The sequence below is a fragment of the Mytilus edulis genome, chromosome 6 (genome assembly GCF_963676685.1).
Source record: "Mytilus edulis chromosome 6, xbMytEdul2.2, whole genome shotgun sequence".
In the NCBI taxonomy this organism is placed as follows: domain Eukaryota; kingdom Metazoa; phylum Mollusca; class Bivalvia; order Mytilida; family Mytilidae; genus Mytilus; species Mytilus edulis.
Genome location: NC_092349.1, coordinates 73083594 through 73110057, shown reverse-complemented (window position 1 = coordinate 73110057; position 26464 = coordinate 73083594). Strand labels below are relative to the sequence as shown.

At 32.0% G+C, this 26464-nt stretch overlaps 1 protein-coding gene and 1 long non-coding RNA gene across 6 annotated transcripts; one reads left to right on the top strand and one right to left on the bottom strand.

The window, feature by feature from the left end:
- The first annotated feature begins 4068 nt into the window (after nucleotides 1-4068).
- On the top strand, nucleotides 4069-6323 carry LOC139528370 (uncharacterized). The gene is made up of 2 exons (XR_011665579.1): nucleotides 4069-5320; nucleotides 5882-6323. It is a non-coding gene; the product is annotated as an uncharacterized lncRNA (long non-coding RNA).
- LOC139528367 (rab5 GDP/GTP exchange factor-like) lies at nucleotides 6019-26461 on the bottom strand. Of its 5 annotated transcripts, none has more exons than XM_071324317.1 (8): nucleotides 26330-26461; nucleotides 24893-25091; nucleotides 17222-17343; nucleotides 16051-16077; nucleotides 13012-13272; nucleotides 9408-9635; nucleotides 8172-8428; nucleotides 6019-6934 (listed from the first exon to the last, which is right to left on the bottom strand). In XM_071324317.1, exons 2-8 carry the CDS (start codon nucleotides 25072-25074, stop codon nucleotides 6461-6463), a joined length of 1551 nt encoding a protein of 516 aa, XP_071180418.1. In that variant the 5' UTR covers nucleotides 25075-25091; nucleotides 26330-26461; the 3' UTR covers nucleotides 6019-6460. The 5 variants fall into 5 exon arrangements, with proteins under 5 accessions (XP_071180418.1, XP_071180419.1, XP_071180420.1 ...); XM_071324318.1 differs by having other exon boundaries at nucleotides 17222-17340; XM_071324319.1 differs by lacking the exon at nucleotides 16051-16077.
- Nucleotides 26462-26464: the final 3 nt, after the last annotated feature.

Here is a 26464-nt window from a genome sequence, read left to right as displayed (position 1 = left end):
TAGCATAGGACTGAGTCAATCCAACATAGTGTTTTACTTTATAGCCACTAACTGGAATAATTTAGATTTAAATACTAGTAGTTCATGCTTAGTTGTGTCGACGACTTTTTCAAATTCTTATATAAACATAAAATTGAGAATGGAAATGGGGAATGTGTCAAAGAGACAACAACCCGACCATAGAACAGACAACAGCAGAAGGTCACCAACAGGTCTTCAATGCAACGAGAAAATTCCCGCACCCGGAGGCGTCCTTTAGCTGGCCCCTAAACAAATATATATATACTAGTTTGAGTGATAATTAATACCATACTAAACTCCAAATTGTACACAACAAACTAAAATTAAAAATAATACAAGGCTAAGAAAGGCCAGAGACTCCTGACTTGGGACAGGCGCAAAAATGCGGCGGGGTTAAACATGTTTATGAGATCTCAACCTTCCCCCTATACCTCTAGCCAATGTAGAAAATTAAACGCATAGCACTACGCACATTAAAATTCAGTTCAAGAGAAGTCCGAGTCTGATGTCAGAAGTGTCTGTTTGGTGTCCAATCATTGATGACTGTAAATAGTTGTACTCAGTTGTGTTTCGCGAATGAGATATTTACAAAATGCATGTTGTTTTTTATTAATGATATTATTATGATTTAGTCGACTCATTATATCGGAGCATACTATAAGTTCGAGCTTCTTACAAGGAAACTTAGCAGTAGTTTACTGGTTTATTGAATGGTCAGCCTTGTCAAAAAGTGGACATATGTTAAATCAAAAGCAGGTCATCCCTTTTAAGTCTTACGATAATTACTGAAGACCCTTTATATCATTATGTAAATTAGTTTTCAAGTTGTGATCATGTGAAATTGTGTGTTTTCTAATTTTCCCTTAGAATTTAATAGGAAACCCCTATGTTCTATTTTTTTTTCTATTTATGGTGGCCTTGTTGGTTGAAGTAAGTTGTCATCGGATACATTTTTCAATCCAAATATCCTATTGAAAAATTGTGGCTAAGTTTAATTCTATTTGGCCAAATTGATCTTAAAACTGGAGAAGATTTTGTAAAAGATTACAAAAAATTACGAAAAATTTACTTTAAAAGCAATTACTCCTTAAGGGGTCAATTGACAATTTTTGTCATGTTTACTTATCTCCAGATCGTACTTTGGATTCGAATAGAAATACATATTGTGAAAAAGATATGAAGAAACTGTAAATAACGAAAATGATCAGCAAAGCAGGTTCTACAAATTTTCATAAATAGTGAGTAGACTCTAAGGAGTAATTGCCTATCATTTAAGACATTTACGCACACAGAGAAATATATATCTTTAGTTTAAACCTAAATGTATGGAATGTTTTTTTCTACTCGTTTCGGCTTTCAAACTTTTGTATCTGGGCGTCACACGTGGGTCTTGTGTGGACAAAATACACTTCTGGCGTATACAAATTTTGAACGTGTTGCCTTTTGCTGGCTGTTGTTCGTGTGATTCTTTGTCAATTGTGTTCTCCAATTTATTTATATTGTAGTCCTGTGTTGTCATTTTAATGTTATATTTCACATGGCCATAAAAGTGCGAGGTTTGGCATGCCACAAAACCAGGTTCAACCCACCATTTTTTCCTTTAAAAATGCCCTGTACCAAGTCAGGAATATGGCCATTGTTATATTATAGTTCGTTTCTGTGTGTATTACATTATAACGTTGTGTCGTTTGTTTTCTCTTAATTTTGAGTGTAAATTCACATTGCGATAAGACGTGTCACGGTACTTGTCTATCCCAAATTCATGTATTTGGTTTTGATGTTATATATATATGTTATATTTGTTATTCTCGTGGGATTTTGTCTATGTGTGTTACATTTTAGTGTTATGTCGTTGTTCTCCTCTTATATTTAATGCGTTTCCCTCAGTTTTAGTTTGTTACCCCGATTTTGTTTTTTGTCCATAGATTTATGAGTTTTGAACAGCGGTATACTACTGTTGCCTTTATTTTTTAACTGTTATGTATTTCCAAATCTGTTTCCTTTTTTCCTTGATATCGCCTACCCAATTTTTAGCCTACATGTTGTGCGATTTTGTTATTTCAGTCATACTCTAATTATTCATCCCTTATTTTATTAACTTATTTTTACATTGTATCATAGATGAAATTTATTCGTTCATTGTGTGTTAATTTGTGTTACAAAGTTTTTTTTATTGCGTTAAGCCCTTCCAATTGATATTTAATAGTGTGTCTTTCTATGTTGTCACAGTGATGTTACACTATTTTTTTAGATAAGGGAGAAGGTTTGGTACCATTAAAAGGTTTAATCCCACTGCAATTGTTTGCACCTTTCCTAATCTGATGTTCAATAGTTGTCGTTTGTTTATGTGGTTCATAGTGTTTCTCGGTTCTCGTTTTTTTATACAGATTAGACCGTTGGTTCTCCCGTTTGAATGGTTTTTACACGAACAGCAATTTATAAAGGGCCCTTTAAAGCTTGCTGTTTCGTGTGAACCAAGGCTTACATTTAATGAGTCTGAAACAATGTTGACTGCTGTACCCCTATTTTTGAGATTATTGTCTATAATGTCTGTTTGTTTTGTTAACAAATCGTTGTCAATATAATGAAATTCGTAGCTAGCTATAAAACCCGATTTTATCTATCATTTTCTACATAAAAAATTCCAGATCAATGTCAGGAATATGACAGTTTTTATCCATTCATTTGATGTGTTTGAGCTATTGATTTGGTCATTTAATTACGGATTTTCTGTTTTGATTTTCCTTCAGAGTTTATTATTTTTGTTATTCTACTTTTATAGCCATGAAAGGTAAGACTTCTGTTAAAACCCTTGTTTCTTATTGTTATTGGTTGCTTATGAAAATAATGTAGATTTCATTTGATAAATATGAATGACAGGGTATTAAAATGGTTTAAAATAACCAGTACACGTGTATAAACTAATGAATCAATTTACTCTACATTATTATAAGACATTAGATATGAATTGTTTCAAAAGGCACATCAATGTATTGAAAATTTTGAAAAACATTAGTACAGAGTTCAAGTTCAATGCTTTAATGACTTGTAATGACATTCAAGTAACACTGTCCTACTCTATTCACAATGTCAGGAGGAAAAGTTTTTTATAACATATGATTGTCCATAAAGCCTATTCTTTTTATCAGGGTAAAAAGATAACTTAAAGAAAATATATATTAATTAAGGGATATAAGTTATGGTACATAAATAATGAAAGTATATGTATTGTAATAGTTTATGTAATATGTCGATTTTTTAAAATATATTTTTTAAGAAAATTGGAGAAAGGGGTTTAAATTTACTGTTGATTCAATTTACTTTCTCTTTTTTCTATCACTTTTATTAATTCTAAATTATAATATATTGTAATATTTTATTTTTATCGCAGTTTTACCCATAATTTTGTTTTAGTCGTTAGACGCAATTTTTAAACTAGGTTTATTAAACATTCTTACATTTCTTTAAAATCTAATTTTCATTAGTCCGTTTAATTTATCAGGTTTGCAAGATAATAACTTGAGATTTCTTATCATTCTTTTCATATTATTTCTTTTTTTAACATTGTATGATTGGGCTGTTTTATATGTATATAACAGTGTCTCATAAGTCTTTTTAGGCTGGGTGTTGATCTTTTTTTATGTGATTGTACTTGTGTAAATATTTTACTATTGTGTAAGATCAATATGTGACACTTTAATAAAATAAATTTATCTATTATAATGATAATCTGTGATTGGTAGTTGCAAAATAATATTTCAAAATTATGCAGACTTTTAACTAATAAAGTTGGACAATGTAGTTAAGAGGCCAGTTGAAGCTCCCCCACCCCCTTCTGGGTGAGGGATTTTTTCAATGTGTTGATGACCCATTGGTGGCCTATTGCTGTTTCCTGCTCCTTGATCATGTTGTTGTCTCTTTGACGCATTCTCCATTTCAATTTTACTGTATATTGTTATCTTCTAGGGTTGTATGTTGCAAAATGATGCGTTGATCAGCTACTCTGTAATCATTTTTTTTAAATAAGAATATAATCAATTTATAATATTCTTTTTGCTTTTATATAAATTTTATTAAAATGCACAAAACTAATGAGGACACAAAACAATAATGTGTGGGATATATGATCATTTTTTGTTTACAATAAAAAGCTTGCCATATGAGAAATAGTTATACCCTCCCTGCCTGGGTACATGTAGATGTAATCTCTGATAAAAGTCGACTGATAAACACATACACATTAACATGATAAACAACTTGTTTTATTTATTTTCTGATGTTGAAAAACAGAAATATATTAAAATGTAAACAGTAGATTACAAGTCTAAAGGTATGTTTCTTTTCAAACATAGCCTTTTGCTATTGCATGTTAACATAAGTTATTATTTCTATCAACTACACCAATTTAATGAAAAAATCTATAAATTGAATAAACGAAAAACATGATGGTTGTTAATACCAAAGATTTTTACAACATGATTTGGTTGTGCTTGACATAAACTTAACACCTTGTTCCCAATGCAAGACCATGAAAATAGCCCCAAACATGCTTAAAAAGTGTATTGAAAAACTCATTTGAATTGAAGAAACTAGCATAGACAATCACAATTTTCTTTACTTTAAATGTTTGATGATCCATGAATATGACTGAGTTGATAATTAGCAGCAGTGTAGACATGGCAGAGATGAAAGTCTTAAATTAAATCAGACTTTTCTTAAGCTGGAAATGGCATAAGCATATCCCATTTATACTTGAAAAAAAATTCAAGAACAAACTATGGGTTTTGAATTATCAATACTGTAGCTTGCTGAACGAATTTCCATCATGCCTTTTTCAAATTCATCTTTTTTTACCCATGTTTAACATGTTTAAAGCACAATCATATCATTACATGTATCATAAGGTCAAAGTTTAATGGTACTCAACACATTGTTTTGAGGTGATGATTTTTCAACCATGTCCCAAATATCAAAATCCCATATGCCTACATATTTATACTAAAAAGTAAAATCACAATAATACTGAACTCCCAGGAAAATTTAAAACGAAAAACCCCTCGACCCTGAAAGAAATGAAAGATGAAACAAATTATTCATGACAAATAATAGTCAAATATTAAATTATGTAAACACAATGATTTGCCAATACCACTACAGTAATATGTCCCCCTTAATCAGATAGAAAGACAAATATTTCATATCAGACATGTCAGAGGCAACTATTTAATGTAATATTTTTATTTTAAAAGGACCTTTAAAGCTGCTGCACTTTGTTGCCTTTTTGCCAAAGCAAATTAAGGTGGCTCGGGCCTATTCGAAGTTTCTATCAGAAGTGCCGTATTTTTAGTTATTTTATTCTTTACAGAAAGTGAATCAAATTGGTCGAAAAAAAATAGGGGGTCACAGACTATTTAAGCTCAAAATTTTACATTTAAACAGGTATGTAAAAGGGACCATTTTTCAATGAAATGATAGAGAAAATAGAGGTGTTGACATATTTTTATCAGAATATCAAAAAAACGTTCTATAACAATTGGTCTAAAACTGTAATATAAAAAGCTGTAATATAGCTTCAAAGAATGAGCCAACAAAAAACATAGGTCACCGACAAGGAAAAAAATTATTTTGCCTTAAAACTCAAATTTTGGCGGGGAAATTGTGAAAATGGGTGAAATGTCATTTTGACCCTTTAACAAATACGGATAATAACGAAAATATTCTATTAGTCACATAACTTCAATGATTTAACATTTCTAATCAATCAAAATATTTTTAAAAAAATATATCGAATTTACGACATATACTTTTGTAATTCATGCGTGAAATAATGCACGGTTGAATAGTCCCGAGCCACCTTAAGTTGTTTAAAATTATAGATAAACAGGGGGAAAAAATGAAGACTAAGATAAAGACTAGTGCCTTTTAAAAATTGAAAGAATGACCCTTTAATTTTAAAATGCTTATCATCATGATCATTTTCAAAAAAAAATAAAAAAGGTTTATCATGTTTATTCAGACTTTTTTCTTCCATGGTAGTGTTTACTTGAATAAATAACAGATAGTGTGCTGGTGTATTTGTTTACAAAAATGCAGTCTAACATGTGTAAGTACTGTCCTTTTACACTATCATTCATACACATATGCACACATATTTCCAAGAAAATAGAAGTAAGTATCAACATTGCTTGAGGTGATTTCATCGGTGAAATACCATTACATGTATTGAAATGTTTTAATCACTAAAGTTGATTATTTGTAAACAAAGCTATGACTCAACTTCCACTGGTTTACAACAACATGGCTGCATTATACATGTAATAATTATACAGCCATCTGAAGATATTTTTTTACTGTTTTGCACAAGAAACAGCTATTTACAACGAAATAAAATACATGTATTGCAATTTGTCTCATTATTCATACTTCATATATACAATATCTATCCATTAGAAGGAGACAACAATTGTTCATGATTGTCAATAGAAGGAGTATTGTTTATATCACTTTGGTCCTGACCAAACACATCACCAGACATAAGTGCCGTCATTGGCATTAAAGGAGTAGGCAGATCGCTTAATGATCCACTATCATCGTCTAAGTTCACTTTCATTTTACTTGGCTTAATTGTTAATGGCGTCCGTTCAAGCACGTCTTGGATTTCTTGCTTAAAGCTATCCTTAAAGTCCTTCATGTCTTCTTGAAGTTGTAAAGTGTCCGCCATTACTTTTTCCTGTCTCTGTTTTAATTCCGATAATGTTTTTAAGTTATCGTACATTAACCGTAGTCCTTCACACATGTACTCATTACCTCGCTGAGGAGGGACAGCCTCTCCAGACATATATCTGTCATACTGGTCCTGGGTAAGATTAAGTGACTCTGCATTAATGTTCTCAATAAAGGATACAACACAACACTGAAAAAGAGAGTATCTTTTTCTTATGATTTCATTTTAATATATGTATTTCTTTACAATTCAATTACTACAGTGTAAACTGTGTTATCTGACATACTGGGGGACCAGAAAAAATGTTGGATTAAGTAGGGTGTCGGAATACTCAAGTTTATTCTACAAGGATAGGCATATTTAAGGACCAGAAAAATGTGTTGGTTAAAGCAGGATGTTGGAATACTTGATGTCAGATTAGGCAGGTTACACTGTAGTTGTTTTACTCAAACAAACATTACCTAGGACAGGCACATGTAAATCTATTCTATTTTCTATGTGTGATCCTCTCTTATTATTTGTTTCCCTGCCATGAAAGCAAGGAGGGATATTTAAACCTTTGCATTCATAAACATTTTTTATTTGCAATCACATTACCATTATGCATTTTGACTATTTTTAAAACAGTTTTTCTAGCAAGGTAACTGTTCATTGACTGTTCATCATTGATCATCTTCATGATCTTATGAAACGCCTTACCCTTCCGAGCACCTGAGATCAACCCCAGTTTTTGGTGGGGTTTGTGTTGCTTATTCTTTAGTTTTATATGTTGTGTCATGTGTACTATTGTTTGTCTGTTTGTCTTTTTCATTTTTAGCCATGACATTGTCGGTTTATTTTTCCATTTATGAGTTTGACTGTCCCTCTGGTATCTTTTGTCCCTCTTTTATCAAACATGTCAAAATACTGTTTTTCATTGTTCAGTCATGCCTAATGTTATGTTGGATATTTCTTTTCATTACACCATGTTTCATCAATGAGTCATATTCTATTATGCAAAAGTATGTTGTCGTTCTATTTAACTATTAAATTCTAAAAGAAAACTGCCACTTTATCTTACAAGAAGAATATCTGTAAATCAAATATAAAGATGACAGCCCAAAGGTTGATAGAAAATGTTCAAGATCTAATTTTGAACTGATTTGTCAGAAGATAACAGTTCAGTCATTGGGTCAAATAAAACAGCTGTTGACCTCAAACCAAGTCAATAACTGTTTACTATTGAATAAGATATAAAAAGAACTGTCATCCGATTCAAATAAAACAAATGACAAAAAACGCATCACTGTCAAACTGCTGACCATATATAATAAATTTACATCCAAAGAAAATTTCAACAAAAAGTGTTTGACAAGCAGATTGATGGAAAGAAGACCAGACAAGGTGGTTGCAATACAACTATAAATTTTTTTATTACAAGACTCACCAGATTAGTAAAATAATATCCTGCTTCGCCACTCATTAGTCGACTCGGATTTGCAAACCTAGTTATATACTGTATATTGGACTGTAATTGTGGTGGATTGGCTTTAAGCACTATATAAATCAATGCTGGTAGGAAATCGTCTGCATTAGCTGGTCCTTCTAACGATACTTTTAGAATGTCAAATATATTTTTACAACATCTGGTTACACAATCCAGTTTATCTGGTGGAGATTTCTTTGAATTCATGTCTATAATCTCTGTAAAAAAAATATAACGAGTCATAAAAGATAATATGTATTTAACTACACATAAATAAATATTAGGCAAACACAGTCCGTTTAAAGCTACGTCTGAGATTGGTTGGTGGCCATATTATCAGCCATTCAATCCTTGTTAGTACGTATGTTAACATGTTTAATAACAAGGTAATTCATTTAGAACTGATTACAATTTTCACACTTTGTGTCACTTTTATGACCAGTAGAGGGAGAAGGATTTGTTTACACTTTCAGGACACCTCAAATCACTCTTGGATTTTGGTGAGGTTGTTATTGTCAATTTGTTTTCAACTTTTGACTGAATATCCCTTTGGTATCTTTCGCCCCTCTTTTAGCTAGATTAATTGTTATATTGGACGTCCTGATAGTTCTAAATGCTGCTGCATACATTTTTTAGTTTCACAGTTCACTAAAAACACACTGGAAAAAAATATAGGCCCAATTTAGTTTTAAACATAAGTATGAAACTATGCTACAGACGTTAGCTTGATGTGTTTAACATCTACTAATGACTGCAAGGTGTAACCAGACCCCTACCAATGATCATTTTATACAAATATGCAACCTTATCCTTCCATGAAAATAATGGCATTTTGGTTCAAACAATGATCACAATTCACAAATCTTATTAATGAATGTACCACAAATTTCCGATAGCAAATATTGCAAACATAAGCACATGATTGATATACACTACATACATGATTCTTATTTCTCATTGATCAATATTTTTTTGTAAGTCCTGTATTTTTTTAAAAATTTTAATTCATTTATATGTTTTCCAAAACTTGTATACATTTTTGTTTAAAGGGCCAGTTGAAGCCGCCTCTAGGTATAGAATTTTCTTGCTGTGTTAAAGACCCATTGGTAGCCTTGGGATGTTTTCTGCTCTTTTGTTGGGTAACAATTTTGTTTCTTTGACACATTCCACATTTCCAATTTTATTTTGTTTAATTACCTGTAATCGCTTTATCCACCAACTTCCTAACATTTTGATCATGTTCATTAATGGGTGTGTCTATCTGAGTGGGCGTGACCCAATGTAGACTACGGATGTGATTCTGTACATGTAAATCTTTCTGTTCGTCTTCTGTATGAGATGGACAGAACAGTGTTGCATATAATTTAACTGTCATGTAACTTTCTATATAAAACATGGCCTTGTCCAATATATCCTGGCTATATCCTACAAACAAAATAACATTATATAGAAATGATATAGAAATCTTTAAATAAACAAATTTCATGAGAATATTTTTTCGTGATGTATGCAATTATAAATCATTATGATCATGTAAAAATTGGATTGTCACTTGTATCAAAATAATATGAAAATAAGAAAATAAAATAAAGGGAAAAAAATGCTGCAAAGTAGGCTAGATAGTGCTAAGAAAGAAAAAAGGATGTTTATAGACTGCAAATATACTCCTGAATTGCACAAGAAAAGAAAACATTTGATAAATTCTGTTTCTTATTAAACCATCAGTAGAGGATCTTTTAAATGCATTATTTCTCATAAGGCCAACTAAAATTAATTAGTAGATTTTCATCCAAATTTTTGAAAAACATGGGGCGGGTGGGAGGATTTTATTTTTTAAATTTTATTTCATATGAAACTCTTGTCACAAGTTCTTCAAACTGCGGGGTATATGCTAGTGGAGAACAAGCTTGTATAATGTATATACATGTTGTATAAGGAATCTGACACTATTTTTTAAACTCTTAAATAAAAATCCCTGATTGGCAACCACTGTTATACATGTAATTGCCGCTTTAGAAACCTATTTATAGTATACATCAAATGGAAGAGAAATGCTCTCTTCAGTTGGTCTAGACCTACACCAAATTTATTTTACTTTCTAAGCAATGGTTTGTAGTCCACATATAATCAATAAAATGTATTGGTACAATTGTATGCAACACAAGTATTATGAGTACAAAATAAAATGTAAACTCAGTGTGGAAAGTAATTATGATGTAAAACATGAACTTATCCAAAAAGTAGTTGTTGTTTAATGACTAAATTGAGGGTATTGGGACAGTTACAGAGGGTATTTGCTGTTTGTCAACAAAAACAACAGCCATAGCCATGGGTTAATATAAGAGATTCCCGAATTAAAATGCGTGTTTGTCGACTTTTTTTTCTCAATATACGGTCATAAATCAAACAAATTCGTGCTTTTGTCAATTTCTTTAATCCAGTCATGTTTTTTGTAACAATTTGTTCTACGATTCTTGCGCTTTAGATATCATTTACAGTCCAAATTTCCTGACACAAAGTCATCGTATAAATAAAGAAAAAACACAGTTTTCGATTCACTTGTGACTACCGCAATTTGCGTTAAATGACAAGGCGTTTTACTCGTTACTCGAATATTTCATGCCCTTCTCGTTATCAATCTCTATTCTCGGTAGATGTTGTCATCATAGAGCAGCAGAATATGTCGACTCAATCATATCGTTATTAGATTACTCGGAGAAATACAAAAACGAAATTTGAAACAGGAAGTGTTGAATGAAACGAAATTATCGATGGTTCCAGGTAACGGACATGATAAAATCCGGAAATCGTATTTTTGTTAAATAAAAAAAATCGAGGCGGGACGATTTCAGAGGGGCGGGCGGGGATGAAAATCTAGCAATTAATTTTAATTGGCCTAAAGATTAAATTTTAAAAAGTAGTTTCAGTAGAAAACGTGAATTTTCATTTTCCTCAAAGTTTCAATGGAATACATTTTGAATGCTTCTCTTTCTCTTTGATTGGTACTTGTTTTTGTTTATAAATACATAAACTTAAATATGAGTGAAAGAAGGCATTCGTTCTCATAGCACACACCTGTGCATAGTTCCCAATTGATCCATCTGTATAAGTACATGTATACAAATTCTTTTCTTTTAAGTGTTTCACATTCCCCCTTTCTTATATAGATTAGACATTTGGTTTTCCTGTTTAAATGGTTAACACTAGTAATGTTTGGGGCCCTCCATAGTATGCGGTTAAGAGTGAGCCAAGGCTAGGTGTTGATAGCCGTATTGAACTAGGTTAACTTTTTACACACTGTGACTTGGATGGTGAGTTGTCTCATTGGCACTCATACCACATCTTCTTTTATCTAAAATTGAGAAAGGAAATGGTGAATATGTCAAAGCGACAACCACCCGACCATAGAGCAAACAACAGCCGAAGGCAACCAATGGGTCTTCAATGTAGCGAGAATTCCCGCACCCGTAGGTGTCCTTCAGCTGGCCCCTAAAATATGCATAATAGTACAGTGATAATGGACGTCATACTAAACTCCGAATTATACACAAGAAACTAAAATTTAAAATCATACAAGACTAACAAAGGCCAGAGGCTCCTGACTTGGGACAGGCGCAAAATTGCGGCGGGGTTAAACATGTTTATGAGATCTCAACCCTCCCCCTATACCTCTAGCCAATGTAGAAAAGTAAAAGAATAACAATACGCACATTAAAATTCAGTTCAAGAGAAGTCCGAGTCTGATGTCAAAAGATGTAACAAAAGAAAATAAATAAAATGACAATAATACATAAATAACAACAGACTACTAGCAGTTAACTGACATGCCAGCTCCAGACCTCAATTAAACTGATTGAAAGATTATGTCTTCATCATATGAATATCAGGTACAATCCCTCCCGTTAGGGGTTTAGTATCATACTATCATAAAATATATGAGAAGAACATAACCCGTTTCATGCCAACAACTGTTTTTTTAGAAGTAAATGTGTTTAGTTCCGATGCAAAGACCCTATCAGTGAATCAATGTTAAAGCCAAAATATGCAATCTTTAATGACCTGACAACAGTATCGTAACTATATCCCCTTTTAATAAGTCTATTTAAAGGTTTTGTTAGTTTCTGAGGAGAATACTGACATTTTTGTGCTTTATAAAGAATATTTCCATAAAATTTTGGATGTGAAATACCTGAACGTATAAGATGTCTGCATGTTGAGTTATATTTACGAATTATTTCCTTATACCGGTGATAAAATTTAGTAAATGTTTTGACCAGTTTGTGATATCGAAAACCCTGGTGTAATAATTTTTCAGTAATACATAAATTTCTCTCGCTAAAATCTAATACATTGTTACATACACGAGCGAATCGTACAAGTTGAGATATATAAACACCATAAGATGGTGACAAGGGAACGTCACCATCTAAAAATGGATAATTAACAATAGGAAATGAAAAATCATCTCTTTTATCATAAATTTTTGTATTAAGCTTCCCGTTTATGATATAGATATCAAGATCGAGGAAAGGGCAGTGGTCATTGTTATCATTAGCTTTATTTAAAGTAAGTTCTACAGGATAAATTTCTTTAGTATACATACTGAAGTCGTCATTATTTAGAGCCAATATATCATCCAAATATCTAAAAGTATTGTTAAATTTTTGTATCAAATGTTGTTTTGATGGGTCTTTGCTAATTTTAGTCATAAATTGTAACTCATAACAATACAAAAACAGGTCCGCAATAAGTGGTGCACAGTTAGTCCCCATTGGAATTCGTTTTCCACAAATATCCTTACCTTTATACAATGCATTATTAGCCATTCTATCCAGCAGAGTTTGGTAGAAGTCCTGTACAACTTCAGACATTTCTTCTACTGGGGCCTCCGTTATTGTTCCCATCTTGTCTACAATGGCTTTTATATGTTTGGATACATCTACTGCTGTGTTTTTACGTAGAGTCTGCAAAAATTTGGCAAATTCTGCGCCAACTTGTTGAGTATCTGTGTTAAGTGGTCGACCAGTCACTGGCTTAGATGTCTTCTCTTGTGTTTGACTCTCTGTAATGGAGAAATATATTTTAAAATTACAAAGATGAATGGGAATACATACATTGTTATTATATCAATAAAATTGTCAAAATAAAATCTCCAGTTAAGAGCTAAAAAATTCAAATCCCTAGAAGCAATGCTGATAAAATTGTCACTAAGAATCTCCAGGGTTGCCTTCAATGTTGTAGCACCTACATAGGGCTACATAGAACTAAGATCAATAACTGCTGAACCTGTAGCTAGCCTAGCTGCTAGGCTTAGGCTACACGTTCAGTAGTCAAAAATGTATGTAGCCCTATATAGCTGCTACGATATAGAATGTAACCCAGTTGTGACTTGATAACTCTGTCTCATGACTGCATCGTACATCCTTTGATTTTTATCATCATCACAGTTCCATGAATATTTTGATTCTGGCTAATTGTAGATGGCATAATTATTCAGAGCAAACTTAAAGTTTTAAACTTACCCTGAAATGAATAAATATATTCTGAGGTACATGTATACACATTAGTTACTTGAATATTGATAACAACGTATTCATCCATTTCAAAATTTATACTTTTTTGCATTTTCCAATTTTCATCAAATGCATAAAAATACATGTGTGAGATTATCCAAAGAAATTTCTGAAAGACCAGTTTACATGTATAAATGAGCAGGTGTTTTTGTGTTACAGAGATTTATTGAGAGTTTTGTATTGATCTACTGAGACATACAAAGAGGTGTGATGATGCAATAATTTCAAACAGCTGACATTCTAAATCAGAGTTCACCTGAGGGTCAATAAAAATAACAGTTCTTAATCATGACCAGCATTTAATTCTACATTGTTTCATTATTGACAAATTATTGATTAAAAGAATATTAAAAAAAAAAATTTGAAATATTTCCACTGTTTTTACATACTAAGCACTAAATTTAATTAAAAATAAATACACAATTATAAAAAAAAAGGAATAAAAAACAGTACTAACAAGTGTCCCTTAGGGTGCCTCATACATGTAAATTAGTGACAGGTGAACTGCACATAACCTTCCTATACCAGATTAAACTGGTGATCTTGGGCAACATTACATAATTAAATTTTATCAAACATTTAATTTATTGTAATTGTTAAATTTAGGTATGGTACTGTCTGGACAGTTTGTTTCTTACATAATACTTAAGAGTAACTATACAAGTTGTGGTAAAAAAAAATGTTGATTTAAGTTTTGATATTGGTAGTGTCATTTTATTCACATATATATAATTATATTATATTAGTTTACCTCATGTTACATTTTTAAACATGTTGGATGTTTAAGTGTTTTCTAATAAATCTGAAAATCTCATATTAATTCATTGTTATATCTTTTTTAATAGTTTTATTTTCACTTATGTATTTAAAACTTTATCATAAATAGATATCAAACCACTTTTATTGTCTCTGTCATCATTTTTACCAGAATTGTTCTTTTTCATTTCATTCATTTCAAGAAAACTGGTATATTTACAATATTAACAAAATTCAGGCATAAAACACTTTACCCTTCACAGCCTTGATAAAAAATATGGTCTTCATCTTCCTCCAAGAATATCAATTACAAATTATTCATATAAAGAAATGTTTCAATGTTGTCACCATTCATAAATATACAGTGTAATCTTATAAGGATTATGTAAAAACTGTACTTGACTTTTGAACAACGCATAAAAAACTAGTAATAATCACATGGAATTGAGTGTACTGTAAATTATGATTATGATCACATGACCAGCTGTTACCAGCAAGTTATTAGAGAGATATACATATTTTGACTTTTTTAATGTCAACAATTGCTTTATATAAATTTTGAGCTTTCAAAATTGGGATAAAAATCAGAAAAAGAAATAAAACTGTAACATAAAATCAAAACTTGACAAATATGACAAAAGAGGAGGGGGGGGGGTTCTTATGAGCAATATTCTCTAAGTCTAGCGTCCTGATGAAAATCATGGATATATGATAAATGTTAAAATTAATACAAACTTTGAGTCTCCAGTACAAGGAAAGGGTTATTTCAAAGATTTGCTGTAGAAAACAGCACACGGTAATCATACCATTTATCGTATATGATACAAGCTTTCCTTAATTTTAATATGAAATATGTTGTGAACATTATAAGAGAATAAACAACGTACGGTGACCTATAGTTGCTAATGTCTGTGTCATTTTGGTCTCTTTTGAACAGTTGTCTCATTGGCAATCATACCACATCTTACCAGTAGTGATATACCGGTAATGATACTATTATTATATTAAATATATTGTATGATTTATTAATAAAGAAAAATGTGTGATACAAAAAAAACATGAAAAAGGAGGCAATTCATTTTACCAAATTCCAAATTGACAAAATTAAGAATAAAAAAGTAAAAAAAAAAAAAAAAAATTTTTTAAAGAAAAACATAATTGTAAGAACTATTTCACCACTTGGAGTCTAAAAGTTGGCTCCCAAAATGATTTTTTTACATCTTTATTCTAAAAAGAAAAAACATAGACACAATGGCTGTGTCCAAACTAGTATGAGTTAAATGTGATAAATAGTTAAATACCCATATAAAATCATACACAAATTTTGTTAGTAATTCAGTATGTGTAATATTAATTACATGCATTCAAAAAATATTACAGGATTCAATTTCTATTTTTATAAAAAAAAAATATACACTTTATATACTATGTGGATAAATAGTAAAAAAATATTGAGGATTTTTTCATGCACTAATACATCATGTACATGTACCATGTGTGTATACCATTACCTTTTTTTGGCCATCTAAATCTTAATTCTAAAATTAATGGAATTTTTAAAATAAGTAAGGAATGAATGTAAGTGTATCATCTTGACACGTTACTTATGTCTCTGTCCCCTAAAACACATCATCCTGAATACTCAGTCTAAGATCATCTAAGAGGTTTGGCAACAACTATTTTAACAAATACAATTTATATCAATCGACATAGTACATCAATGAATAGATTGAGTCTGGCTTTCAAAATGAAATTCAACAGACGTAATGAGGTACTTTTTCTAAAAGATTTATTTTTGCTTATTTTTGCGAATAGAACAAAATCGCCAAAATAAATTCCGCCAATTTAAAACGGCACATGCAAAGGTATTGATAAAAGTTTTGAATCCGCCAAAATAATAACCACCAAAATATTTCGTATACCTTATTCATTGAAAATCGTGAAATTTTACACCCGTGAAAATTAATCTCTATACAATAATTGAAAAGTTTTGACACTGAAAATACCTTAACAGGTTAACATAAACATTTTAGGTATTTCCATTTTAATGAATCCTTTATTACATTAAAGATAGCAAATAAATTTGACAACAAATTGCATTTTGAAAAATCAGCATTCAAAGATTTAGAAACTGTTCAAAAAATTTTAAATTCCTCAAATAGACTAAGTTGTATTTTATTATTCAGCAGAAACAGGAGTCTGTGAAACAGTAGATCAATATTAGTTGTTGATGTTGATGTGGTTCATCAGTGTTTTTCGTTTCTCATTTTTAATATATAGATTAGACTGTTGGTTTTCCCAATTGTATGGTTTTACAGTTAGTAATTTTTTGGTGCCCTTCATAGCTTGCTGTTCGGTGTGAGCCAATGTTCAGAGTTGAAGACTGTACCTTAACCACTGATGGTTTACTTTTATAAATTATGACTTGGATGGAGAGTTGTCTCATTGGCAATCATCTTCCTATATATGTATCTATTAACAAAGAATGAAAATTATCTGAACATATTGTATGACTTTAAAATTGATAGAAATTCATCTCTATGCTACAAACATTGACAAATGTATTTGAAATGTGGCAAATAAAAGTTTTTTTGGAATAAACAAAAACATATAATTTTATCATTACTTGAACTAAGATATACCCTTTACAACTCTTAATAAACTTTTTTATCTTTGACTAACCTTTTGATGGTCCTTTCCTAAATATGGACTTAACTGTGTGTGACCTTTTGTTTGTTTGTTGGGTCTTCTTCTCTGCAAACTTCGAAAATGATGGTGGAACCTCTTCTAATGGTGGTTGGCTGCTGAAAAATTGGAAAAAAACTTAATACCTATTAAGGAGTTCAGGTGTAAAACTGTTAACATCCATGTTTTACTCAGAATTTTGAACATGGCTTGTCTTGTTTTATCTATCATAAACATATATACTAGCCACAAAAAGAAATGATACCCAGATTTTATCAAAAATATCTATTTCATTTTTCAACAATTTTATTTTAGTTTTGTATTTTGTGGAACAATAACATAAAAGCATACAAACTTAACAAAGATAACAGATCACACTTAATTTTCCTTATTGCACAGACTGTTTGATGATGTCGTTGTCAAAACCAAAAGTTGAAGAGTTAATATCGTGTATGGCCACCTCTTGCGCTGATCACAGCAGTCAATCTCCGATGCATTGATCCAATTAAACGCTGAATAAATGCTTGTGGAATGTTTTTCCACTCTTCCACTAAAGCGGCTTGTAGCTGGTTGACTGATTTTGGTGGCTGATGACGTCTGCATACACGTTTGTCAAGTTCATCCCATAAATGTTCAATGGGTGAAAGATCTGGCGATAAAGCTGGCCATGGAAGAATGTCAATGTTATTCTGCCCAAGATATTGTGTGCATACACATGCCACGTGGCACCTAGCATTGTCCTGTTAGAAAGTATGCCGATTTCCATGCCTTGCAATGAATGGTTGTACAATTGGAGAGAGAATTTCATCACGATAACGAACTCCAGTAAGGCTTCCGTTAATGAACGTCAAGTCAGTGCGTCCACAATGCGTGATTCCTGCCCAAACCATCACACCACCACCAACAAAGCGATCACATTCATGCACACATGCATCTGCATAACGTTCATTTTGACATCTGTAAACTCTCATTCTGCCATCACTTCTACGTAAGCAAATCTGGACTCATCACTAAAAATGATGATTTGCCACCTAACACGGTTCCAATACAAAAGTACATTTGCCCAACGTAGCTGTGCAGTTCGATGACACTGTTTTAGAATGGCTCCTACTACTGGATGTCGTGAATGTTAACCAGCCTCTCTTAACCTATTACGTACAGTTTGGGCGGATATCCTTGGATAATGCCTCCCAGGTTTTTGTCTTGTGGTAATTATAGCTGGCAAAAACCGATCCCGAGATGAGTGAATCTTATTCGACGGTCTTGACGTAACGTTGTTTCTCTTGGACGTCCACTACGTCGTATGTCATTTGAGGACCCAATCTGTTTTAAACGACTCATTAATCTTGTTATTGTCATTTAAGAAACACCAAAATTGTTTGCGACGTCAATATGGCGCATACCTGTTTGTACCATTTCCACTGCTCTATCACACTCATGTTGGCATAGTCGAGGAATATGAAACCGGCTTTTTTGGATGTCACCTTCAATCACCTTTTGTTTACCTGTGTTGACCTGGATATTTAATCCCCCTCATTAAATTTAAAACCCGTGTTCGGACGACATAAATGTAGTTCCGCTCGAAATTCAAAATATGCTAAAATGACGTTATTTTCCGGTAAAACAAAAACAAAAGTACATATACCCAGTTGCAATAATAAACATTTTTTTGTTAATAAAAATCATGATTTAAAAAGGTTGGGTATCGTTTCTTTTTTTGGCCAAATATGCAAAATAACAACAAAAAATCAGAAATTCACAACTGATGGTGTAAACATATTAACATGATTAACATATATATATAATATTGCTACAATTGACGATTTTTATTTACAAATTATATAATTATGAAAGAAAAACAATTGTGCATTTTTCTATATCATGCATAATATTTGCATTTCAAAAACATCTTTCATTCAAGAGGGCAAGTAAACTATTTAAATAAAGTTATTGATATAAAATTGAGAAAGGAAATGGGGAATGTGTCAAAGCGACAACAACCCGACCATAGAGCAGACAACAGACAAAGGCCACCAATACTATGAATACATGTATCACAAATATAAAGTCATACATAAAATATGTGTCATACACACGTCAAGCTCCTAATAGAGCTTTCTTACAAATTGATGAAAGGTACGTATGCTTGACGAATCGTACGCAAGACTTGTTTTAGGGATCCTTTATTTTGACATATTTAAATAATAGTCGTGGAACTTCGGACACTTATTGTGTATGCAAGGACACTTATAAAATTGGATTTTTCTTAAGATATGTTTATGATTTCGGGACGTACGATAGGTTAGAATATGATTATTGATACCACCAACACTACAAAATATTCTAAATATAGAGTAGTCAGACGAAAAAAATGCCACTAGAAGACTAATCAAAGAGCTGAAAGCTCTGAAGAAAAATGACGCCACTGTCTCTAATATTGGGATAGTTTTTATGCAAGTCTTGATTTTCACATACCTTAATTAGTTTAACAATGCAACATGTCTCGTAAGCATATAATTGATACTTGTATATGTGTGTGTGTGAAGTGAAGGTGACAACTGGCTGTTTTTTTAAGATAAATGAATAGGTCAAGACTACCTGAATTTGTACAAATAAATACCGTAGAAAGGCTTGTATATTTCTCACTGGTACATAGTCTGAATCCGGGTCCGTTCGCGCCCCATTCACGTTTGCGCCCACTCATGTTCGCCCCCTTTCACTTTCACACCCTACATGTTCGCACCCAATCTTAATTGGTTTTGTGTTTATTACTCTGTAAGCAAGTGTTTTCTTATAAGTATAATTGTTGTCATTGTCTCAAAATAAAGTGTTGAATAAATCTTAATCATGTTTTGGATAGGGTATTGTTAAAAATAATAATAATCCTTTCTAAATAAAGTGGTATTTTGTCAACGTTTTATTTTGTGTTGAATAACTCTTAATCATGTTTTGGTTAATGTATTGCTATAACTTTGTTTCATTGACTTGTTTCAAAATGAAGTGAGATTCTGACTATGTTTTTTTCTGTGTGTTGAATAAATTTTATCATGTTTTGGTTATAATAGTGGATTGCTATATTTTGGTTCCTATATTTTATTGCTTCGTTGTTTCAGATCAAAGGGACCAAGCTGTTAAAAACAATTATCTTTTGTGTTTTTCCTTTAAAATCTTCAATGTTTTACTCATACCAAGCTATAAATACATTCAGTATTTACACCAAAGCAATTTAAAACAACAATCATGATTTTCCAATTATTCAACTTGAATTTGAATTAAAATTGGGCTCGAATGAGTAGAGTGCGAACGGACCTTGGGTGCGAACGTGTAGGGTACGAAAGTGTATTGGGCGCGAACAGACCTGATACAACAGTCTGAACCCCCTTCTCCCACAAAATATTAAGTAAATAATCTTTTTGTTACTGTTATCAAAGGTCTAATGAAACTCAGGTAATTTCAAACATTTGTCAAAGAATTCTAGTCAAACCAGCACCTGGTTAAATTGGCACCTGGACAAATCAGCACCTGGTTAAATCGACACCTGATATAGTCAATTCGTCACCCATGTTAAATATATATTTTTAACAGTATTTTAAGCAAAAAGAGTAAAAATAAGAAAGGGGTTGCCAGAATTTTTTCAGTATTTAAGCAAAAAGAGTTAAATACTAACTTTCACATTTTTGGGTGTTCATGTACATTTTGTATATATATTTTTTTTTCTCAACTAAATGACTTTTTTGGTGTATTTTTAATGTAATACTAGAACACACCCGTGATATCTCGGGTCCGTGACTGAATTAAAGTATATAACCATGCGCAAGCATAATTTTAGTATTAGTATTGTCATCTGATAAAGTCATGCCGATTATAAGATACACAGTTTTCTCTGCTTTCAAATCTTTCTGTTTGAACCCGTCGAACTGGAACTTATCAATTATTGGTAATATTAATTATTTGGAAAACAAAAGGTCCTGGAATGGCCCGTATTTTTTAATCAACAGCATTATCCTATATTAGTTATATATAAAGTTGAATTCTTTGATTCGCTGTTTTACGTCATGCCCGCTAACAAATTAAAAACTGTACCTATACGCCTTATTTTTAGTCCAGATTTTTAGTATTCGTAATGTTATCTTAGAAAGTCTTACTGATTAAAATACTACAATATGTAACAATTCGACAATTTAGTAGTGTCAACCCTGTGATTATGACCCGTGTATATAGCATACTAATCCTGAATACACCGTTTGTTGGTGCGCCTGTCAGATGCGGAACGTACTGATAAGGTAATAGGTAACAGGTGAATATACTATTGGTATCGGTGTCGGACTCGACCCGGAACTTCTTAATTATTGGCAATATTAATTACGTGGAAAACAAAAGGGCCTGGAGTGGTGTAATTTTTAATCTACACCTTAGTACTATATTAGTTATATATATAAAGTTGAATTCTTTGATTCGTCGTTTTTACGTGATGACGGCTGACAAATTGGACCTCATAATTTTAGTATTATAGATATATGAGTAGTCCAAATAATTATTACGTCTGGCAAGGCTTTTTTAATTTTATTCTGGGACACCTTCCTATGACCGCAAGGCTATGTTAATTATTTTCTGGGACGCCTTCCTACGAACGTCGTAGGAAGGCGTCCCAGAAAAAAAATAAAATATCCTTGCCAGACGTCATAATTATTTGGACTAATACATGAGATACTGGATATTTTTATGCATTATTTTAACCAGTTGAGCATTTTACGGGATTTTTGGTTTAATGCTGTTTAAACTTTACTGAAAAAAAAACACCTTAAATTTGCTAATTATTTGGCATGAAAGTTTGATTTATTGAAAGGGACTCATAGTTTTCCATTTTATTTTGATAATTGTCTATTGTTAGAACAACAGTTGGGTAAGGGCTTCGTTGTTTACCTTTATACACAACAACATATTCACTTTGGTTTCCTTAATTGTTTACCTAAATGCACAACAACATATTCACTATGTAATTGGTAACAGTTATTAATTAATTGAATAGAAAATATTATAACAAATATTATTGGATGCTGAATTGACGTCAAATAGGTGCCGATTTGACTAGATGCCAATTTAACCAGGTGCCGACTTGACTTGTACGTTTCAATTCCTCTGCGATCGTTTGCGGTATTTTCTTGAGAAAACCTATTTTCCATCATCAAAGAGAAGAAGAAACTGCTTGAAAATGATTCTGGAACGCTTCATGATTGTAAAAATAAGTTTAAGGTTTATGTACCCTTCTGTAGCCATTTTTGTACGAACTTTTCAAACTTCAATTATATCAAAACTACAGATATAATGAATAATAGAGATAGGCCATTTTGTACATATTCCAAGGGGAAACTTGATGCAAAGCATTATTTTTTACTGTTCCATTGCATTTAATAGAAAAAGAGGACTTTGTGGCTAATAAATCAAGATTTTTATAGAAAATCCACAGCCTTTATCCTTGTACTCTCATATTTGGCAATTTGATGACTGATAGATATAGGATTATTGCATGCAGTGCTAGCATTGATTTCCTTAAAACAAGTTTATAAATGTAGTTATTGGTTAAGACAAGTATAAATATGGCCAAAATCAAGTACACCTTTTAGGGTGCGCTCGACTTTAGTGACTCAGCACGAGGTGTTTTGGAATTTACAGGTTACTTAGAACTTTTTGTAAAAAATAAACACTAGCACATCATAGAAAATCAAGTGAGTAATTTATGTTTCAAATTTTATAACAAAAAATTCTGTATTAAAGGCTGTGGATTTTCTATAAAAATCTTGATTTATTTGCCACAAAGTCCTCTTTTTCTATCAAATGCAATGAAACAGTAAAAAATAATGTTTTGCATCAAGTTTCCCCTTGGAACATGTACTAAATGGCCTATCTCTATTATTTATTATATCTTTAGTTTTGATACAATTGAGGTTTGAAAAATTCGTACAAAAATGGCTACAGAAGGGTACATAAACCTTAATTCACTCAAATAACAATTTTGAAACTTGCGATGTTTAAACAGGAAGTTTCAAAAGCACGTGTAAAAGAAGAAATTAACCGGTGAGAGTGGAAATCCGTACATGACAGATATCACTATAGTACGACTTTGAAAGTAAAACAGTTCCATCCTTTTGTAAAACAGTCTTTAATATACCTATCACATTAATGTTTGAAGGGTCTTAAGCTTATTCAAACCATATAAGTCGGTATGAAACACCAAAACGGAATGAACAATAACCGATTACATTTTGTAGTTTACAAATTCTAAACTGGTTCCCGTCAAACTACAACACTTTGTTCGAGTGTAGTGGAATACAAGCAGAAACCAGTTAGATTGTATAGTAAATATGAAACCGAGTGTAAACTGGTTCCTGGCTGATAACTACACAATGATCATGCATAATGATAACACAAGCAGATTCCAGTTTGTATGGAAAATAGTAAATACGAAACCAAGCGCGGTAGGCAGAGAAATGTAATGAAGTTCAGGTCGGCAGTAATGGAACAATGACTGCGTCATTTTCCAAAAACTGGCCCCTCTCCAACTCTTCAATATTACAATGTTGCACAGTTTAACCTAAGAAAATGTCAAAGAAAATACATTGTATTTTCCCCAACAACAACACAAATACTTCCTTGATTCAAAATTTGCAACGCTCAAAATAATAAAATGAAAATGAAGAAAAAAAGATGATCTTCATACTATATGCCATATACTGTTGCTCGTTTCATAACGTTTGAATCATCGCCTCTCCTCTGGTAATATTCATTGCCCCCCTAAATGTGTATATATGATACACCGGAGCAATGGACGGTTATTTTAGCGTATAACTGCGTTTTACCTATAGTCCTGAACATTCATGAAATATTAGCCACTGGACGATAAGTGACAACTTCGCGTCTATCTTCCAAACATGTGTATCATTTTTTAGCAAATCTCGATATTCCACTTTGACAATTTGCTGAAAGTGTACTGTAACAAATACAAATAAATGTGAATCTTGTTGTTAAATTTAGACTAACGTACTTCAATAATGTCATTGAAATGTTAATCGTGCAACTCGTGCTTAAAAAATTCCCGCGGAAATGTGTGTACTCGTGGTTTACGTAAGTACATGTAACGTATCGGACATAAGTGTATTTGACACTATTTCTCTGTTTAATTAAATTAAAATCGTGTATTATTTGCGATATTGTTTTTAATTTTTAAATAAACATGATTTAGAAAAGAATGCTGTTTTACTGGATAAAACAAGGACTCTTTTAACTGTTATTGTAGGAATGAAATACGTGCTCCCTTTACGTTCGTTTGTACCTTTCGTCAATTTGTAAGAAAGCTCTAATAATACATGTACATAAATGTAATAGTAAGTCTATAAATGATGTAAATCAATTCAACAGAAACAACCAAAGATCTGCCATCAAAACCAAAATCTCTGAAAGCTATAAATATCAAGATGTGACAGAGAACAACCAACAATGAGGCCCCATAATTTTGGACAGATACATGTACATTGTACTAGAAAATGTTATGGTTTTAAACCAAATTAACAAGCCCTCTAAGTCTAAATATTGTCATGATTGATAAGACATGTGAGAGGACCAACAAGACATAAATACCAAATATTTTATACCATAAAAGTGTTTAAATACCTCTTGGATTGCTGTTGTTCATCATGGTCCTGCTGAGCCTGCTTTGCTTTCAGGTACACCTCTTTGTAACATTTAGAACAAAATCCCTGCCAGTTTGGGTTCCCATAGAAACCACAACCGTTGTCACACAACAGGTCATCTTTATTTAGATGGAAACCTTTCTTTGCAACAGTAGCACTCATTCTGTGCTGTAACTATACTGAAATAAAATCAAGGAGATACTGTAAATTTATTCTGAAATTATTCTGTGCATTCATCATGTTTATTAAGTCATGTAAGTGACTGTGATTGTTGCACAAGTGACAAAATGTGAAACTAATTATTTTAAACATTTGTTAAATGTGAAAACTATCCTGTTGCAAGTTTAATCTCTGCCTTAAGTTGCCTCTTTGTCTGTAATCAAGTATTTTGTAGCTCGACCACTGTTCTGTCATTTAGTGTCATATTAATATCCTATTCCAACCAATTAATTGCAAGCATCAGTCATGTCAGTTGATAGTTCATGCTATGTATACCTCTAGCGAAAAGAGAGACTACTTTGGCCCTATAAGTTAAAGTAGAGAATATTTATACTGAAGTTGAACCCTGGCTGATCCCTAGCTATTGGTACATAATGCAATGTAGCGAGAGCTTCCCATTTCATGACAAATTTGTAACAAACCATATTGTATCCCTAACCATACTTGCACATACATGTTAGTTCTCTGAAAAAAAATGTAGAAATCAGGCCTACTAATAAGAACGGATCAATACAGTTGTTTTAAATAAGGAATAAAAGGAATCAGTACATTCTAATACGGGTTAGTAAGGATATAATTAGGTTGTTAGATCCTCTGTCAAATTTGGTGCATGCTAAAATTGTTACAGATACACAAGCACTAGTACACATGACTACGACTATGCTAAGGAAATATACGACCATAACAGATTGCCATGAACAGACAAAAGATGCCAGATTGTATCGGATCCGTTGGTAATCCAGTGTCAAATCTGTCAATGCATGAACTAGGCATTACTTTGAAAATCCTTGGTGTAGACAAGGACACATATTAGAGTTATGTTAGTTATATGTCCTTGATGTAGATAAACATCCATGCTAGTTGTTAGATAATTATGCATATGGATGGTAGTCAAAGCTTGCTTGAAATAGAAAGTCTAGAAACAAATCATAAAATGGGCAAAAGTGCATAGAACTGTCTGATATGAATTACTATTATACTTAATGTCTGATGCACGTAGCTATAATATTTATACATGAAGTCTGCACAGTGCAATGCAAAGTACTATGGAAATGTTGTTTGTTTGGGTTTTTTTCATTCCCAGCTAGACGGAGAGAATATAAAGAGCTTTTTGTGGAAGAAAACCATCAATTTTGAGTTAATGTAATGTTGAGTTACCTGATAATATTATCATTTAAAAGATTTACTTATGCTTTACCTGTTGATCAAGCTTTAAAATATCTATAAATGACACATAACTCAATTATTGTCACAAGATCATTCTTTTTGTATCGAACGTCTCATGAGGTGAAGGTCGGGAGGGGAGCTAACTGTTACGCGCAAACTAAAATAA

Excerpts from the sequence above, each read along its gene's own strand:
- LOC139528367 (XM_071324317.1), bottom strand. The coding sequence starts at position 25,074 with ATGAGTGCTACTGTTGCAAAGAAAGGTTTCCATCTAAATAAAGATGAC. Across the intron at positions 16,078-17,221 it reads TAGGAAAGGACCATCAAAAG|AATTAAGATTTAGATGGCCA; the intron begins GTTAGTCAAAGA and ends CATTAATTTTAG. Across the intron at positions 8,429-9,407 it reads GGTGGATAAAGCGATTACAG|AGATTATAGACATGAATTCA; the intron begins GTAATTAAACAA and ends TTTTTTTTACAG.